Below are 20765 nucleotides of genomic sequence, written 5' to 3'. Positions count from 1 at the left end.
AGTATTACAAAAAGCTCAATGAGTTTGCATATTTGGTCAAGGTCAGTGATTACATTTACAAATGTCTTTTGTCACCAATTGCATCAATAATCTCATCCACAGATCAAAATCATTCACACAATATTATCCTCAATAAATCAATGCTCAACCCTATGTTTCACCTCAATCTCCTATGTTTCTAAGCCTCACTCCCACATCTGAATACACTTCCAGTTTGTTCCTCAATGATCACTTATTCGCATACATTTCTTTTTCTCTTATAGGACAAGGTGATACACAACTAGAGTTTACAGGATGAATGAGGGAAGCATAGAAGGGTCTGAATGTCCTAATCCACATGGAAGAAAAGCAAAACCGCAGAAAGTAATGAAAGGGATTAATTAGGAGTAGTTAATTTCCCACCTGCCCGAAACGATTCAGATATCAGGGTACATATCTTAGAGGATAGATATTTGCAAACTCTGCATGTAGTGAAATGACTGGCATGAGTTAGCAACAACCAGGACAGAAAACAAAGCCAGCTAAACTACCAGTACCATGTATTCCACTGCAGGACATTCAGCAAGTATTTTGATAGGATAGCCTCAGAAAAGGGTAAAAAAACATGCAAAATGAAATTTTTTTTGTGCCTCTAGAAGTTATCAGAAGACCACCATCTATGTTGTAGAAGAGTCTGGTAAAGATCTTGGAGTTCATACTTTCCAGCAAAGTAGTAGTGGCCAAATGTGGACTTAATCAATGAAAATGGCCAATATTTCAATGATCCAAGTAGGAAGCATTTGATTTTTGGGTACTGATAGAGAAACTCACCGTGCTGTTATCTAAGATCAGTTTGTGACTCCTGTAGTAGTTAATTCCTATGTTAAACTGTCATCATCTTAGCAATCAATTCTACAGTCCTGAGGTGCTGTCCTCGAAAACACCAATGTCTCATGGAGCATAAACATATGCTGGAGAGACTCAACAGGTCACAGAGCAATTGAAGGAAGCAAAGGTTTTCAGCCTGAGCCCTTTATCAATGTAAGAGCAAAAAGCAGATAGGTGCCTGAATAAAAAGGCAGGGGGAGGAGAGGAGAGAGGAAGTGCACAGGCAAACAGGTCATAGGTGGATATAGGTGCAAGGGGAGAAGAGAAAAAAGTTGAGGTGATGGGGGAGCAGGTAGCTCTCTGGACAGAGATGGAAGGGTTTGGGGAGCTGAGGAAAGGCAACAAATCGATAGGGAAAGAGAGCGAGGCAGGGAGAGGCCTAATAGAAACCGGAGAGGTTGATATTAATGCCCTCTGGGTGGAGAATTCCCAGATGGAATATTAGGTGTTGCTCCTCCAATTTGCGGGTTGCCTTGGTTTGGCAGTGCATATGACACATGTCGGTGTGTCTGAATGGGAGTCTCCCAATGGCAAGCCATGTCAGAATTGAAATTATTTGCCATTGGGAGACCCCCCCCCCCCCACCATTATTGTCAAGTCAAATCAATTTTATTGTCATCTGATTGCACAAGTACAACCTGACGAAACAGCATTCTCTGGTCCTTGGTGCAAAACACAGCAGCAGACTGAGTGAAGGTGCTCAATGGAACTATTTCCCATTTTGCATCGAGTCTCTCCAATGTAGAGGAGGCATAACAGGAGCACCAGTTGCAGTAGATGACCCTTGCAGATTCAAAAGAGAAATGTTGCTTCACTGGAAGGACCGTTTGGGGCCCTGAATGGTGGTGCAATCACAGGGGTAGATACTAAGGGGCCGATTATGGGAATGAATGAGTGGATAAGAGAATTGTAGAGAGAGTGGTCCCTGTGGAAATTGAAGAGCGGAAGATGTGTCTGGTGGTAGATCACACTGTAGGTGACATAAATTGTGGAGGCTGGTAGGGTGGTAAGCAGATGAAGAGTTGGTGAGCCTTGCTTGTGTAGGCAAACATCTTCTCCTATCCACATAGCCAACAAAATGGCAGTCATAGCTGGGACTCACGTGGGTACCCTTGGCTAGCCCTTTGACTTGGAGAAAGTGTGATGAATCAAAGAAGTTATTGAAGGTGATGGCAAGTTCAGTCAGATGGAATAGGGTGAAGGGGGACTGGTTGGGTCTGTTGTTGAGAAAGAAATGAAGAGCTTTGAGACCTTTGGTATGAGGGATGGAGATGTCTAGAGATTAGACATTCATGGTGAAAAGGCCATGAGTGGATGTAAAGTAAATTAGGACAAAAGTGAGATTATGCCTTTGACTAAAGGGCATTATAAACCTTACCAACAGGGAAGCCAATTTAAGTGGCCACAGGAGATAAGAGTGGACAAAGACTTATAAGTTAAATTATCTCCCTTTGCTTCAGAAGATCGAGGAGGACTTGGTGAGATGGAGAGCTCTGCCCATAACATTAGCTCTGCCCATAACATTAATAGGCAGAATGAATTGTTTGAGAATGAAGATGATGCTGACTTCAATATCTTTTTCAAACATTGCCCATTCCATTGCCCCAGTGCTTCTTCAAGATGCTCACTGGATGTATCTGAAACTTTTTGTGGCATGGGAAGGTGGCTAGAATCTCCATGGAAAAATTAACATAGGAATATAAATTAGGGGGTCTAAAACTACCAGATTTCAAGAAATATTATTGGGCATCCCAGTTGAGGTTTATTGCCTCACTGTTTGAGGGAGCCCCCTTCCTGGGCACAAATTTGACTACACGTGATAGGGAAAAGGATAGCAGGAGAGTTTATATACAAATGGAACACAAAAATGGATAACCCCATATTAAAACATATATGCCAGACATGGCAAAAAATACATCCCAGAACAATTTAATACCTTTGGCACTGAGCAACAAGATCCTGGACACCTAGTGCTAGAAAGGGATTGGGTGTATCGAGGATTGTTATGATCAGGGGCAGTTAATGTCATTCAAACAAATGAGGATCAAACTTGGATTATCCAATAGAACATTCTTCTGCTTCCTGCAATTAAGTATTTTTAAGAGACTAATTAGGGCCAAAAATGACTCTGCCAGGGTTTAGTGCCATAGAGATTCTAATTCAACAGGGGAATGTGTTTAAGTTTATTTCTAGGATATATTTCATATTCTAAAGTGAGGGCCTGAAGTTGGGACTACACCGGTCGAAGGAAAAATGGAAGTCTGACTTGGGTACAACAATTAATGAACATTGGTGGTGGGAAGACTGAATAGTATGATGGGAATTGTCAATACCAGATACATGCTGGCCCAGTACAATTTCCTGTATTAGTTATTCTTTACACCACAAAAATTACATAAATCAAAACCAGAAATTTCAGAAATGTGCCTTAGATGTAATGTAAGAGGTAGGAACCTTTGTCCATTCCACCTGGCTATGCACAAAGGTAAGATCCTTCTGGGTAGATCTAGGGAACATTCTGAAAAAAAATGACAAAAGTGGACTTTCCACAAGATCCAGAATGATTTCTTCTGGGAGATATTGGTGAAGTGCAATTTATACTATACAAGCACCAAATTTAATTTGTGAAGGTTGCTTGTCGGTAGTCAGGAAGTGTACAGCGATTGTGTGAAAGTCCAACTTTCAACTTAGTATTGCACAATGGAATACGGAAATGAAGAGTTGCATTCTCCTGGAGAAGATTACTTATAACTTGAGGAAAAAGTATGACACGTTTATTTAAATATGGCAGCCATATCTGAGGCACATAGGTGCACAGATATGATCTATATTCCCTCCCCACCACCTTTAAGTAATGAGATAAGTAACAAACTGTCCTATGAGTTAAATAAAGAAGAGCGTGAATTGGGATTGTAGCTCGACAATGTGTGTTCTAATTTTTAGTTTTAATTTTAATTTTTATAATTTATCCTTTATGGTTTATTTAACACCTGGGGTTCTTGAACTTTGAGGAAAGTCATGGATCCCAACAGTACTAGGCTATTTTCCTTATGTTATTGTTTGTTTGTATAAGTTGAGGGAAGGATACTGGGCTATGTAAATTATATTGCGTGGCAAGAAAATGTTTTGTTTTGTTTGCACACATGAGTCTTTGAAAATAAAATATTCAAAAAAAAAGACCATTAAGTTCAGGGAAGTGGAAGTTGTTGAAGTGATTGAAGGCATGTATGGTATTGCAGATGTAGATAGGGAGGGACTGGACTGGGTGGACAAAATGGAGTTGATGTAAGATAATACCTGTTTGATGGAGCAGGAGAATGTGGAAACAATGAGTCTACAGGACAATTTGGTAGATCTTAGGTAGGACATAGAACCGGGGTGGGGGCGGGGGGGGTGTTGGAGAACAACAAGGTTAGAGGCTGTGGGATGGAGATAAATGGAAGTGACGAGCTCAGAGATGGTGCATGAAGATGGTGGCTTGATGTTTTTTGATGGGGTCCTGTTCAAGGAATAAGTAAAAGGAGGTGCCTGAGAGCTGTCATCTAACCTTGGCAAGGTAGAGGTCATTGTGTCAGACCACAACAGCACCACCCTTGTCTACTGTTTTGATATTAATTTTGACATTAGTTTAGAGAGAATGAAGGGCAGAGCATTCTGAGGGGGTGAGATTAGAAAAGTGAGGGGTGTGATCAAGATGAGCTGGTTGATGTTTCAGTGGCAGTTGAAGATAAAAAAGATCAATAGTAGGCAGAAGGGTAGAATGAGTTGTCCAAGAAAAGGAAGATGGCTTAAGGAAGGATTTTAACATTGATTTTCCACACTCTTGCCGTTCTTGCCGATCTAATTGAGGTTATCCTTGTCTTCTAATTAATCTTTCATCAGTTTTGTCAAAACTATTACTCCATAGAGCACGAGGCATAGATAAAGAATGACAGGAAGTGAAAGTATTTTTGTGTGTTTATTGTCATATTAAACCTCATAGCGTATAAATCTCAAATTTATGGAACTCTGCAGAGTATTATTTACAGAATTTAGGGTTACAATTAATTAATAGCATGATAGAAGTGTGGTGGGGTTGATTCAGGAGCCTAATGGTTGCAGGGAAGGAACTATCTTTAAAATGGTTGGTACACAGTTTCATATTCTTGAGCTTCTTTCTGCCCATTGGGAGGAAGGTGAAGAGAGTATGTCCAAGGTGTGATGGGTCTTTCAGTATGTTGGGAATGTAGATGGAGTCCATGGATGGTTTGCATTATATTCTGAGCTGCATTTATAACTTTCTGCTAATCTTACAACATTTCAGACCACACTGCAATGCATCCAACAAGTATGCTTTTAATAGTGTGCTGTAGAGGTTGTTGAGGGACAACCTACTGAACTGCCTTAATCTTCTAAAAAAATATAGTTGGTGCGCTTTCTCAGCCTTCACATCAATATGCTTTTCCCTGGTCAGGTCATTGGAAATGTTTGCTCCGACAAACCTGAAGCTAACTACTCTTTGGATTGAATTCCAAGAGAAAACTTTCCAAGCATTTTCAACATTACTCACTTGATCAAAAGCCGACTCTTGGCCATGTTTTGATATAGTTAGAAATCATCTAAATGGATGAAGTGTGGCTTCTGTAATAATGGGGGCTTCAGAAGAAGCCACTCAGGTCCTGGTTGAAGATTAATGTAAAGGCATTTGCTTTTGCTATTCACAAGGAGGATTCCTTCATAATTGTGGAATTTGGAGGCCCTTCCTTTAATTATTCACCACCAGTCATAATTGGATGTGACAGGTCTGTGAAGCCTATTTATTTTTAGCTCGTGTTGCTCTATATATTGTAACTGCTTTTGCTGTTTTGCATTATTTATAGTTCAGTGTTGGAACTGCCAGGATGATGCCTCATTTTCAGCCATGTTCTTTTTATGTCTGAATGATATTTTCTCCCATTTTTATAAGCTCCAGCAGAAAATGCCAATATTATTTAATCCCTCCTCATAGGATAACCATTTTATCCTGGAAATGCATTCAGCCGAGCTCATCATGGGTGCATGAGGCAGCATCAATGTAGTGGAGGAAGAATCGAAGTCGCCAGAGATGGACCAAATGAATTTGATGATGGGGTGAACTTTATCCCTCAATTTTTCCTCTGCTACATTGACGACTAGATGCACCCATGTTTATCAACTTTGCTGCTCACCTTTACAGATTTTAGGGTTACAATGAAAATATTAATTAGTAACATGATAGAAGTGTGGTGGGGTTGATTCAGGAGCCTAATGGTTGCAGGGAAGGAACTATCTTTAAAATGGTTGGTACACGGTTTCATACTCTTGAGCTTCTTTCTGCCCAATGGGAGGAAGGTGAAGAGAGCGTGTCCAAGTTGTGATGGGTCTTTCAGTATGTTGGGAATGTAGATTAGTAATAGTAATTGTCCCCTGTAAGGATTCTACTTCTTTCCCTTAAATCCTCTGATTTTGTCACATCTACTCCCAGGATGAGGTCTTCTCTTCCATTTCATCCAAGATGTCCTCCTTCTTTCCCTCTGCCACCATCAATTCAGCCTTCACCCACATCTCTTCCATTTCTTGCACATCTGCCCTGGCCCTCTCTGCCTCAAAATGCAACAAGGTCAGGATTCTCTTAGTCCTCACTTAACCCCCCACCAGCCTCCAGATCCAACATATTATCCTCCACAATTTGTGTCACCTACAACATAATCCCACCACCAGAAACATCTACTCCTCTCCAACTTCCATATGGACTGCTCCCTCTGTGATTCCCCTCATCCACATCCCTTCCCACTAATTGCCATCTTGGTACCGACCCATGACTGTAGTAAGTGCCACACTTGTGCCCGCACCTCCTCCCTCACCACCTTTGGGGCCCCAGTCCTTCCAAGTGAAGCAACACTCCATTTATGAATCTGTGGGGATCATCCACTGCATTTGGTGCTCCTGTAGAGGACTTCTCCATATCAGAGAGACTGGACACAGACTGGGGGAATACTTTGCTGAGCGGCTTAGCTCTGTCTGCAGCAATGGTGGGTATCTCCCATGCCGGCATGTCTGTCCATGGCTTCGTGCACTGCCAAACTGAGGCCACCCATAAATTGAAGGAACAACACCTAAGATTCTCTCTGGGTATTCTCCAACCACATGGCATGAACATCATCTTCTCCGGTTTCTGTTAGGTCACTCCCCTGTTTCCCCATCTCCTTTTCTCCAACTCTCTATCCCCTTCATTCATAGAGTGAACCCCTCCCCATCACTTCTCATCTTTTTTCTCTTTTGTCCACCTGTTCTCCTCTCCATGCACCTCCCCTACAACATTTTATGAATGTGTCTGCCTGCTTTCTGCTCATACCTTGATCAGGCCCAAAACTTTGGTTATTTATCATTTTTTTCCATGACTTGCTGAGTTTCTCCAGCATTTTTGTGTGAACTGCAATCACAGAGTCTGCAGTTTTTTCTGATTAACCAGTAATGTTTTTAGTTGTTTTATAGGTTTTTTTTTACAAGTACCTGTTGGGTTGCAACAAGTTAGAATTTTTGTGCAGATGTACATTGTGCAATGTATCTGACAATAAATCTACTATCCTTAACTCTCAACTACTTGCAATAAAAGTCAGCACTTCATTTGCCCTCCTAGTTGTCTACTGTATAAGCAAGTTTTATTTTTATTTTTCATGAGCTTGCATCCAAAAATCCCTCTGTATTTCACCATTGATTACTTTCTCACTGACTCAACCGTCCTTATTTATTTCCCCACTCTTGCCACAGCTAGTTGAGCTGGAACCTCATAGCACCAGCTGCTATCTGTGGAGTTTGCATTTTCTTCCTTTCATTGTGTGGGTTTCCTCCATATCCCACACCCAAAAATTAACCACTGTAAATTGCCTCTGGTGTGCATGTGAGTGGTAGAATTTGGGAAGAGTTGATGGGGAAGTGATGAGAATTAAATGGTGGTTAAATATTTCTGAACTGTAAGGCTCTAGGATTCTCTGTATACTCCATCTGCCACCTTCTTACACAGTCACTTAACCTGACTATAATCACTTTGAACATGCTGTGTATTCCTCTCAACACTGTTTCACTCTAGCTTTGTATTGTTCAAGATCAAGTTTATTGTCATATTTACCAAGATGCAGTGATTAATCATTCATGCTATTGCTTAAATTACAGAATACTATACATGTAGAAATTTTCTGAGACCATGTGTTTTTACCATTTGCTTGGGCTCTTCTCCAATTCTGTCAACTTTGTCCTGCTTTTCCTTGGTGAAGCAAGGTGTGACTAATCATAGAAATAGATTCATCCAGACATTTCTTGGTACAGCTTGAAAACCATTCTCATAAGCATATTTTCACTATTTAAGGAGAGAAGTATTTTGAACAAAACACAGGGCTTAATCTTTCATCAAGCATTACGTAATTTTGGAATCTGTTGCACACATCTCCTTTCAATTAACAGGGAAGAGAAATTTAAATGTGAGTCACCTCAGTTGCTCTCTCACAGCTGCCAGCAACTGAATAATATGAATTGGCAAAGGTGAAAGTCCAGATTGTGCTTACAGTCAGCGTGTGAGAGATATGCACATTACACCAATCAGTTCCATTTCAATCACCAGAACAATCCAAGCACTTTTCCTTTCAGAGTAATGTTTTCTCCTTCAGTGACATGGAGGATGAAAAAGTAATTGAGTTAAGCAGATATAAATAATTCAAACTTAGGAGGAGGATAAATATGTTAACGACGTACCAAATAGACAGTGGATTAAGATCTACTCATTATTTTCCAAAGTAACCCTTGAAAAGAAGTGAAACATGGAGTCTCAGTATTGATTTCTTTGAACTATTTGATCCTTTGGTATGCATTTTTAGTTTACTTTATTTTTCATATTATTTTGCATTTAATGGTGTGTAACTGATTCTGAAAACTGATCGATGAAACCTTGCCAAAATCAGTTCTCAGGAATGAACAATTATTTACAGTTAAGTGTTATTACAAATTACAGCTATAGAACAAACATTAAGTTTTCTGAAGTCAATGCCTTTAGAATAACAATAAAATGTAACTTACGCCAACAAAACTACTGTAAAGTCCAACCAGTTCCAAGGGTTCCGGAGGTATGAAAATGTGTGTAGGACAAAGCCTCGAGCCAGTACCTTAATAATTACTTCCAAAGTGTATATTGCTGTAAAAAGGAGACTAAAAAGGATAAATAGAATATTAGGAAAAAAAATATTTTGCTTCAAATACTTCATGACTAAATCTGGATTTACTATTTGTTAATGTTCTGGCTGTAATTAACCTAAGCTGTGACTTAGGGTTCATCACTTAGTAATTGTTGAAAAGAACCACAAAATCAAACTGATGGCAACTGAAAACAGAACACATGAGGGAGAAAGTACAGGCGATATGCAATAAAAGTGGTGGGTGGGATGAGTTAGGGTTGGGGGTCAGCAGGGATATGGTCCCAAATTCCAATAATCATTAAACATGTTAAAACATGTATATACCAGTAGTTGGCATGCTTTCCCAAAAGCAGGGACAGTCAAATTCTTGCATGTATCTTTGCTGATAAGGGTTGAAATAGAATATGAAAGGAGGGTGAAATATTTGAACCTGAATAGTTATGTTTCTTTGATGGAGCAAAGGATGCATTTTAAACTGAGATGTTGCTCTTAGACTTAAATAATAACTTGAGTTTTTTAATGATGTAAATCTGACCCATAATTCCCCCTATTTTATTTAATTACAGAGACTTATTAGCTTTTTCAATAGTAATTTTCCAGTGGCATAGTAAGAAAATATAATCCACAAGATGGAACCAAACCACTCAAAAGTAGTCATCTTAATTTTGACAGTTAGTCAATAATCTTGTCAGCCCTGAACTAGATGAAGGAAAATAATCTGCTGAGTTCCCATTTTTGGTTGGTGTTTACATGGCATTACAGTTTTGTTTATGCTTATGTTTATTTTTAATTTTTCTTCCTTCTTTTTGTATTACCATACCCTGCATGCGATCTTTCACTCTTCTCCCACTAAAACACTCACCCCCTACCTTTCCTGATTCTTTGTTTTTTGTTCTTAGAGCAAAAACACAAAATACACATTTCTAGTGTAGAGCCACATGTGAAGAGAACACAAGCTGATTGATAGGCGCTACAATACTTTATATCATCTGATGACCCCCAACCCCCCGCTCCTGACAAAGCACAGAAATGGCAAATGTGCACAGTGTCTCTTGCTATCTTGATTTGTATTCCTTCTTTTCATGGTAAACTATAGAACTTAGAAGAGTGCAGGACAGGATTAGACCCTTTGGATGACAGTGACTGTGCCAACTACGACATCAATTTAGACTGCACATCGGCCGACACATGGTATATTATGCTCTATTCCCTGCCTCTTCATGCATCTATCTTAAACACTATCATGTTTCCACCAATGCTCCTGGCAGTGCATTCCAGGCAGCTACCATTCTCTGTGTAGAACATTTGCCTTGTAATTCCTTTAAACTTGCCCCCCTCTTACATCAAGTTTATGCCCTCTTGCATTTGACATTTCACCCTGAGAAAAAAGACTGAATGCCTCTCAAATTTAAAAAAAATCATTCTATTCCTCACTCTTCCTTCAGCCTTTGATGCTACATGGAAAACAAAAATTTGACCAACCTCTCATTGTAACTAAAACTCTACATCATAAATAAATTATATTTAAAGTATATGGCACAAAATTAATCGAAGTACATCTCGGCTATATAATACTCACTCAATAACGACAAAATTTTTATTCATGGCCAGCAGTAGCATGTTCACAAAGATTGTTCCAATGATAACTAAATTAAAATATGTATTCACGTGCTAAGGAAAATCATTAAAACTCTTCAAAAAACATTCAAACCAAGCTTGAAAACAAATTCTATATCCAAAAACAATTTAATCAATTAGAGCATGCTACTTAAATTTGTCTGAACGCCTGATATCTGGCGTTTATTTGTCTAATTATGGTAAAACCCTTGCTCTAAATTGAAGGGAATGTTGTAACACTAGCATAACATCAGTGTTTTTCTGTTTTACGTGCTATTCTTAAAAAGAACAAGGTAGGATTGTGGGAAGTAGCTCCAGAATAGTGTAGTAAACAAAGTAGTGGGTTTCCCTGAACCTCACAAGGATATGCTAAATAAATATAAATCCTAGTCATTCTTGATGGTAGAAATGGCTTTTGGTGTTTACCTGTCTGTACCCTGAATATTTGAGCAAATTACAAAAAAAAATCATCAATCACATTTTAGAAACTTTATATGTTCAAACTATTATATTTAGTGATTTAAAAAAAAATCTGGCTGCCATGCAATAAGAAATTTTGGCCTTTTTCCATAGCAATTGAATCCCGAGGCAATAGTGAAGAACCAGTTCTTGAACATATGTGTACTATTAGACCTAAAAATTGATTCAGGCCGGCATGTATATTGTCACAAAATTGGTCTAGGAATCAAAGCTTTCATGGGAATGGGTAAGGATGTGTCAAAGATGATAATAGCTTCTCTTCTCATTTACATGAGGCTAGTGAACTGAAGGAGCCTGTTAGACATCATGTGGTAGCTCACCAGCAGAGAGCTTTTCTATTTCATATAAATCATGGGAGAAGAAAAATAAACGGATGAATTGTGTGCAGAAAGGGACTTGGGGGAAGCATTAAGCATTAAGATAGGTGTATGCAATTGAAAGGGCTAAGGGCAGTTGCGATGGATTTGAACAGCTGCTAGTAATGGTCGTGGTAATTCAGTGGACCTGAGAGGAACAGCCTTCTATCTCCATTCCTTTCATTCAGTTCAGTATATTTCAGAAATTATTTTCTTTCGGTGATGGTCTTCAAAAACTACATTCCAGACTCTTTGGCTTTGTAAAGAGATGGAATTGTTTGAACATTTTCACAGTTTAAAGTGCTAATAATGGTTTCAGTTAACAACCCTGGATGAACTTTTCTCTGTCATTATCAATATTTATACGATGCATTTCTGTCATTTGATCAATATATATGTTCACCACATTCTCAAACAGAATCCCTAGACGCACATATTAAATCAAAAAATGTAGATGCCCCATCAAAAAGCTTATCCATTACTTATGTAATATTCAAACTTTATTGGATAGACAGCTTGTTTTGTATACTTTTGAAATGATATAACTTATTAGTATGCAGAAATTCAAAACATTTTCAATGAAGCTATTCAAAAAAGGATATTGATGAGTCATTGCACGAATTGCCACCTTTCTCACTAGGTGATCATGTGCCAACAAAAAGAGAGATTTTTGACAGCTGAAGCGAAACAAGTACTGGGCACCAAATCTCGTAGACAGCACACAGAATGTCTGAGAACATAAAAATAAACATTAGAGAAAATTTCCACAGCTGTTCAGCATTAATAGTCAATTGTTGGAACAAGATAAAATGGTGCAAACATTGCTGATGTTATAGTATATTATCAGAACATGATCATTTAATCCTATGACTGTTTTTTTCCTGTCTGTAAATTTTAAACATGTACATTCTTTTAGCTAATTAAAGCTTCTAAACAGTATCAAAAAGTGCACCATTGTTATAAAGTTTCATATATGCACAGTCTCCAATGATTGTTGCCGTTGGATTTTCTGTAAATGTACAGCTGCTTGAATACTTTGGGAATAGCAAGGTGACAACTTCAGAAAATCCATCAGGAATGTTAAAAAATACTTTGGTTGTAATTATACACAAAATATGACCATTAACTTGTAACAGTTGAATTTCTGTACTCTTACAGACAGATGGAGGAAATGGGCCTGCGGATGGTGAAGCTACAAATAATCAATTCAATGTACATGCCACTTAAACACATGTTGAAAATCAATGGAAGGGATGAACAAAATTGTTGCTTAAGTAAACTTCTAAAGTAAAAGGAAAATAGCATAATGAATACTCAATCCATGTTTTGCAGCTTACATTACCAGTAAAATTTGTAATATTCTTTTATGTTGCAGTTGGGAAACATCTGGAATGGTGAAGGCTAAATCCTGGAATCATTTAAGGCATAATTAAATATTACAAAGGAAGAACTATAAAGTCTTTCTGAATGGAAAAATTAACATTGGCCAAATGCTGTTCATCCATATCTCCAAACACACGAAGGAAGATTTATTAGGTTTAATACATTTTTTTTCTGCAGTGATGAAAGTGACAAACATTGTAGCTCTGACGTTGTAAGTCTAGGTGAGAGGATGATCAAGTTTTTCTCATCATATGATACCACTTAACGTCAGTGTTAACTTCAGTGTAGCATCACCAGTTACTTTGATGATAAGCAATTACAAGTGTGCTTGTAATTTAATACAGCAATTTACATGATTAGGCTTTTTTTCTCAGTTATTTTTGATCAGGGAACAAGCTACATTTAAAAATACAGTCAGTACTAAGATGGAAAGTATACCTGTGATGGCAGGTGCATCAGGCAAAACTGCCTGAAAGTTTTTGGAGATATGCCCAAATGGATATTCATTGTGCAATGCCAATAAAGCAATAGGCTCAGATCACTAAGAATATTTCTTTATTGAGTGTGTATCAGAAAAGATGAAGAAACATATTGTAATATATTAGTTAAAATTCGACAGAAGTAATCTAACATAAATAGTCTTATATTATTCTCTCTCTTTGGCTTGGCTTCGCAGACGAAGATTTATGGACGGGTAAATGTCCACGTCAGCTGCAGGCTCGTTTGTGGCTGACAAGTCCGATGCGGGACAGGCAGACACGCTTGCAGCGGTTGCAGGGGAAAATTGGTGGGTTGGGGTTGGGTGTTGGGTTTTTCCTCCTTTGTCTTTTGTCAGTGAGGTGGGCTCTGCAGTCTTCTTCAAAGGAGGTTGCTGCCCGCCGAACTGTGAGGCGCCAAGATGCACGGTTTGAGGCGATATCAGCCCACTGGCGGTGGTCAATGTGGCAGGCACCAAGAGATTTCTTTAGTATTAGGAAATGATAAACAACTGATGGTTATGATTTCTCACTCCAAAGTTAAATAGATTCTATTGAGTAGATTTGTTGAAAGCAGATCAAGTAGTTGTGGCTTAGATCATGTTGACACACTGGCATTAAGAGGACATAATTAACATAGATAATAGAGCTCTTTGGGGAACTTCTATCTGTCATTCTCTGGATATTACAAGACAAAAACCTTTAGAGCCCCTGAATACTTTGCAAACCTGAAATTAAAATGCAGAAATTGATATATGAATCTGATATTCACCCTGTTATGAAGAATTTCCATTTATTTAGCTATTGTCTTGATTTAACAAAGAATAGTATGAAGATGTTTAAATGATTCCTTGTTCTCAAATTTATTTTAGAGTCAATGAGCATTTCTCAAAAGTCTATAATACATCCAGATGGTGAATTCTGGAGAAATAAAAATTATGCTATATACATCCAACAATAGTCAGAGTTATAGATAATACAAGGTGGATATTATACACTTGCTTTCTCTGCAGTTATCTGTAATCATCCTTTTCAAAATTTCTCCTCTTTTCTACCACCTCAAAACGCAAATAGATCTTGGTTGCTTCTCTCTCTCTCTTTCTTTATTCTTTATTCTTTTGTGATGCTAATCTATTTCTTCAGATAACCAATATCTCTTTGCAATATGGTAAGGGTTGGTGAGGGTCCTAGCAGTGATAAAAAATTGTTCATGGTATTTTTTAAATTCCAGTAAATGCACCAATGACAGGTACGAAACATCAATTTTAAATATATAATGAAGTTAACTTATTTCTGAAAGAATCCATTCAAATGGTATTAAAAGATAATTACAGTTAATTTATTAAATTCTATAAATGCAAATTATGTTTTGCTGTTGTTATGTTCCTTGGATTTGTTGATTCCAATTCCCTTAAGCTTTATCCATAGCCATGTGTAGTATTATGGACATGTTGAACGTCTGTGATTCTACACTCTTTCTCTGAGATCCTGCTTTATGTTTTTCAGAAATGACAACTTTTTCCTTGTATGTCGCACTGTTGTTCATTCTTCAGCACAATGCATAACATAAATAAGCACATCATTCCTCTCATTTGCTTTCACACTCTCAGCCCCTTGTGTTTTTGTCTATCCAGTATAATTGTGTGTCCTTGGTATACCAAAATAGTTAAGGTTCAAGGAATGTATTTAAAAAAATTAGCTAACTAGTTTATGTACAGTGTCAATAATTCAAGACATTAATTTCAAGGTAATACCAATGCGTACCATGCAACTTTGTTCCTGCAATTAATTTTATAGTGATAAATGTTTAAATGTGTTAAACTCATCTTAATTATTTTATTTTAGGCTAGTGATCATGATGGCATTTATCACAAGATTGCTGAAGGAAATAAGATATCAAATCAACCACTTACACATTCATTTTATGGATCTTTATAAATTGTTCAAGCTAATTGAATGGTAAGGATGTTGTCAGAATTTCAATAGTTAGAAATAAATCAGATCTTGAATATTATAGGAGTCACATAATGACTTTCAATTTTAATTTGAAAGGCATATTATGCAAGATTTTATCTGTGACTTTGAGAGGTGATACATAGTCAAGAATCCTATCACTGATTTAGGAAACTGAATTGTTGAAATCACTCGATGAATAAGGTTTTGGGATAAATTAGTAGATATTGTACTTCATAGATAAAATGCACACTCATTTCTGGTATACACAGCCTTTTATGAAATGCACTCAACATTCATTTTATCATGGAGATCAGAGGTCATGTATTATGTTGTCCTTGAAATTGGCTGCAATTTCATAAATGGGAACATCACTAAATAAATATGTATTGGTCTTCAGGGGTTTGGGTTGGGAGATTGCAATTTATCATCTTCGCAGAAGATTTGGATGATACACCTTGATGATGCTCATGAAATTTCCATCATCCATGCTTTGTGCTATGATATTGACCAAGAATTATGAACATAGGAATGCAGTTTTTTTCCCCATCAAACTTGAGATGATTCATGGGATTAGAACTAAACCAGTACTTAATTTCAAGAATATATATCATTTTATTGGCCCAAAGATTGGTGTTACTTTAAATCAAGAACCATAGTCCTAATAGAGATTAGTTGAGGTTTCTCAATTATAAAGATTATAGATTCAGTCTTATTGTAAAATGAAGGCATTTAAAATATATAAAGAGATGGGTGGATGATAGGAACTATTTCTTCTCAGAGAATCTTCATCCTTTAGAAAAGATGGCTACCTTCCAATACTCTAATACAGAAGGTAGAACATTACAGCACACTACAGGTCCTTCAGCCCATGATGTTGTGCTAACCTATGTAAACCTACTCCACAACAATCTAAGTTTTACCTACCTCACACCCATAACCCTCTATTTTTCTTAGATCTATGTGCCCATCCAGATGGCAACAGATGAAATGATAACAGAGGAAAGTTTTTCAATGAATGAAGAAAGAATTTGTCTCAATAATTACTTTCCACACCCTCAAGGTACATCATAGCCAGTGAAGAATTTTCGATTGTTGCCACTGAACGAAAGAATATATTGGATAACTTGTGCATATCAGTGCTCCACCTTCAACATAAAAAATGAGATCATCTGTTTTTGGTGGTATTGAATGAAGGTCAACTATTTCTGAAGACTTGACAAAATCTTCATTTTTCCTTGAATAATATCACGGTCTCTGTTAAGTTCAACTGAAAAGAAACATAGGACTCTCTCAAAAGACAGCTGATATTAAAGCATTCTAGCAATACTCCATTGAAGTGTCAGATTAGTTATCATATCAGATATCAAGAATGGGATTTCAGTCTGTACCTTTACACGAGTGAACCAAGATGTAGTTGCTTCATTGTTGGAAATAATGAGTTGCCTGAATTACTTGGAATTTGTTTTGGCTTAAAAGACAAATTTCCAAGAGTTAATGGGGAGGCTTTGAATCTTTCATTAGATTGCTGTTTACAATTTAATTCCTGGTCAGCTGAGTTAAACACAGAATGTGATAGTTTCAGTGTTTTGTAGTCTGCTTTCAAAATTACTTCCACTGCATGTTTAGTTCTACCGACTAGGTATCACATTTTTGGTATTTATGCTCATTAGGTTTAGATATTAATGGGATGTATAATTCCATTGATTTTGGATAGGTTAGTTTTTTTTATTTTAGATAGATTAAGTTTCACACTTCAATGGTTATTTTCACATTTGCCTTTTCTACTTTTTTAAAAATTCTGCTTTTTTTTTTCTCTTTGTTTCTTTCTGCAATGCTCTTTCCTTAATCCTGTCTGGTACAATTTTGCAAAGTTGCTTTGATGCCCCATAATGTCATTCCACAAACAGGCAGGATTATTGATGTGAGAACCTGTGGAACATACTCTTGCATGAGGGACGGCATTGGGTTTACTGAGACACGGATCCATAGTGACCATATTTGGGAATAACATTTAAATGCCGTCAACATTTCGGAAGGATAAATGGAAAGACACCAATTATACTGGTGCCAAAGAAGAGAAGAATGAGCTGCCTCGATGACTATCACCCAGTAGCCCTCATCTCTACAGAGTTGAAATGTTTTGAGAGGTTGGTCATGGCCACAATTAACTCGACCCAAAGTAAAGACCTGGACCCATTGCAATTCACCAACAGGCACAATTGCTCCACAGCAGATACAATCTCACTGGCTCTCCACTCAGCTGTGGAATCACTGAATTTCTTGACTTGTTCGTGACAATAAATCCTGATTCTGATCACTGAGACAACAGGGACATGTACCTTTGGCTCTTTTCATCGATTGCAGCTCACCTTTCAACACCAACATCCCCTCAGAACTGGTTAGCAAGCTCAAAAGCCTGGGCTCATGTACCTCCCTCTGTAACTGGTTTCTTGACTTCCTCTTTGGAAGGCCACAACCAGTGCAAATTGGTAACAACATCTCCTGCTCACTGACAATCAACACAGGCACACTCAAGGAGGTGTGCTTAGCCCACTTCTCTACTCTCTCCCATAAATGTGTGGCTGGGCACAATTCAAATGTCATTTACAAATTTGCTGATGACAAATGATCCACAGTGATTAAGTGTTTTGAAGGGCTGGTGTTGAACATCTAAGATCCAGTCTGAGCAGTGACTATGGATCCGATCCAATTTGCCTATGGTAGCAACAATTCTACAGCAGATGCTATCTTGCTGGCTCTACACAAAGCCCCGGGACACGTGGATGGCAAAGATACATGCATCAGGATGCTCTTTATCAACTACATTTTGGCATTCATCATCACCATCCCCTCAGAATTGATCAGCGAACTCCAAGACCTGGGACTCATCACCCATTGTGTAATAGGAGCCTGGATTTTCTCACCTGTAAACCCCATCAATCTCCATCAGTACTGGAGGACCATAGGGCTGCATTCTTAGACCCCTGATTTACTCACTACACACCTATAACTGTGTGGCTCGGTACGACAACAACACCATTTACAAATTCACTAACGATACCTTGGTAATGGGTGATATAAAAAACAGTGATGAGTCAGCATACAGGAGAGAGGTAAAAAATTTTGGCTGAAAGGTGCACCAAAACCAAAGAGCTGATTATTGACATCAGAAAGGGAAAACCAGAGGTGTACAATCCAGTGATCATTGGGGAATCAGAGATGGAGAGGGTGAATAAATTTAAGTTCTTGGGAATCACTATCTCAGAGGATCTTTCCTAGACCAACACACTAATCGTGAAAAAAGCGTGTCAGCACCTCTAGTTCTTCAGGAGGTTTGCTGAGGTTCGGTATGACATGGGATACCCTGGCAAATTTCTACAGATGTGTGGTGGAAAGTGTGCTGACCAGCTGAATCATGGTCAGGTACGGGGACGCAGCATAAAGCCCTGCTAAAGGTGGCGGACACAGCCCAGAACATTATGGGTTAAACCCTCCCCAGTATCGAGAACATCAAGAGGGAATGTAACCTCGGAGAGCAGCATCAATCATCAAGGATCCACACCACCCAGCGCATACTCCATTCTCACTGCTACCATCAGGAAAGAGGCATAGGATCCCCAAGACTCATACTGCCTGATTCAGGAACAGTGCTACCTCTCCACTATCAGGCTCCTCAACAATAAACCCAATCAGGGACTTATTCAAGGACTCTTACTTTTGCTGATTTCTCCCTCTGCATTGCACAGTCAGTTTGTTTATATTTCTTTTGTGGCAGCGCACATACTTGTGGCGAACTGGCCCCGCTTGTTCCGCCATGTGACGGGGCAGCCACAAGAAGATGGTGCCATCAGGGGACCTCCTTGTCTCATGGCTTTAGCCCAGCGCGCTCCTCAGGCAGACGTGATGATGCCACCACCCACATGGGAGCGGAGCTCACGCTGCCCTTAAAGGGGCGCACATGGGATTTGAAATAAATGGTTGTTGAGAACCTCCAATGTGGTGGTTGTGAGTCTCCTTCATTGCAGCTGCTGCTACAGTGGTGACCCCGTCGAGTCCAGATGATTTTCTGGTCTCCCAGCATGGATCCCACAGAGATCAAAGCTGTTGTGCTGAAACTTCTCCCCTTCTGGACACATTGCCCACATACGTGGTTCGGGCAGGCGGAGGTGCAGTTTCGCCTCAGGAACATTTCTTCAGACGCCACGATGTTTTACCACGTTGAGAGCATGCTCGACGAGGAGATCACGGCTAGGGTGGACAACCTCATTCACAACCTGCCGGCCGAGGGTAAATACCCTGCCCTCAAGAACCTCCTTCTTGGCACATTCAGTCTCCTCCCACAACAGCGCGCTTCCAGACTCCTGCATCTAGATGGGCTAGGAGACAGAACACCATCAGCCCTAATGAATGAGATGCTGGCGCTGGCAGAGGATCCAAGCCCTGCTTCTTGTTCCACCAGATCTTCTTGGAGAAGATGCCCAAAGAGATTCAGCTCCTGCTGGCGGACGAGGACTTCACGGACCCACGGCGAGTCGTGGCCCGAGCAGACACCCTCTGCTGAACCAGAATGGAAAATGAAGCCACCCTCAGGCAGGTCACCTGCCCAGGGCCCAGCCAGTCACAGCACCCCCCACAAGCACAATCCAGAAGAGCACCAACCCAGCTGGTGCATCTACCACCAATTCTGGGGGGGGGGGGGGGGTCAAGCTCATAACTGTAGGCAGCCCTGTATCTTTCAGGGAAATGATTCGGCCAGCTGCCATTGATGGCTGCGGCAGCTGGCCATGCGAACAGCCTCCTGCATGTGACCAATAAGTCCACTGGCTAGTGTTTCCTGATGGACACCAGAGCGGAACTGAGTGTCTTACCCACAACCACCCTCGAGACTTGCACCTGAGCACGGGGGTCTTACGCTGTGGGCAGCCAACTGTTCTGCCATCAAAACCTTCAGCACCCGCAGAGCACAGATCCAGATTGGGAAAGACAAGTTCCGCTGGAGGTTCTTGCTGGCCTCAGTGGGTACTGTGCTGTTGGAGGCCGATTTCCTCAGAGTGCATGGCCTGCTGGTGGATGTGAAGGGCAAATATCTAGTTAATGCTCGCACTTTCCACTCAGTCCGCCTCGATGCCACGGAAGCCTGTAAGCCGGAGATAGCCGTCATCACTGCTCCCAGGGATGAATATTTCAGCATACTCGACAAGTTCCCCACCATCCTGCAGCTGCAGTTCACCGCCGCCATGCCCCAGCACGGGGTCTATCACCACATCTCCACGCAAGCCCCTCCGCTGCATGCCAAGGCCAGGTGACTACTGCCTGAGAAGCTACAGCTGGCCAAAGAGGAGTTCTCCCACCTGCAGGAGTTGGGGATCGTCCGCTGGTCCGACAGTCCTGGGCCTCCTCCCTCCACATGGTCCCCAAGTCTACTGGAGGCTGGCGATCCTGCGGGG

At 39.7% G+C, this 20765-nt stretch overlaps 1 protein-coding gene across 1 annotated transcript in view; it reads right to left on the bottom strand.

Moving 5' to 3' along the window:
• LOC138757273 (sodium channel protein type 4 subunit alpha-like) overlaps nt 1–10704 on the bottom strand; it is a 234419-nt gene extending 223715 nt beyond the window's left edge. The window contains exons 1-2 of the mRNA XM_069924321.1: nt 10630–10704; nt 8935–9063 (exon numbers count right to left, since the gene is read on the bottom strand). Coding sequence (XP_069780422.1) covers nt 8935–9063; nt 10630–10670 — 170 coding nt within the window. The 5' untranslated portion in view covers nt 10671–10704. The remainder of the gene's footprint in view (nt 1–8934; nt 9064–10629) is intronic.
• Between the last annotated feature and the right edge of the window lie 10061 nt (nt 10705–20765).

The sequence above is a fragment of the Narcine bancroftii genome, chromosome 3 (genome assembly GCF_036971445.1).
Source record: "Narcine bancroftii isolate sNarBan1 chromosome 3, sNarBan1.hap1, whole genome shotgun sequence".
In the NCBI taxonomy this organism is placed as follows: Eukaryota; Metazoa; Chordata; class Chondrichthyes; order Torpediniformes; family Narcinidae; genus Narcine; species Narcine bancroftii.
Note: the sequence above shows the minus strand (reverse complement) of the source record. Positions and strands in the feature narration are given on the sequence as shown.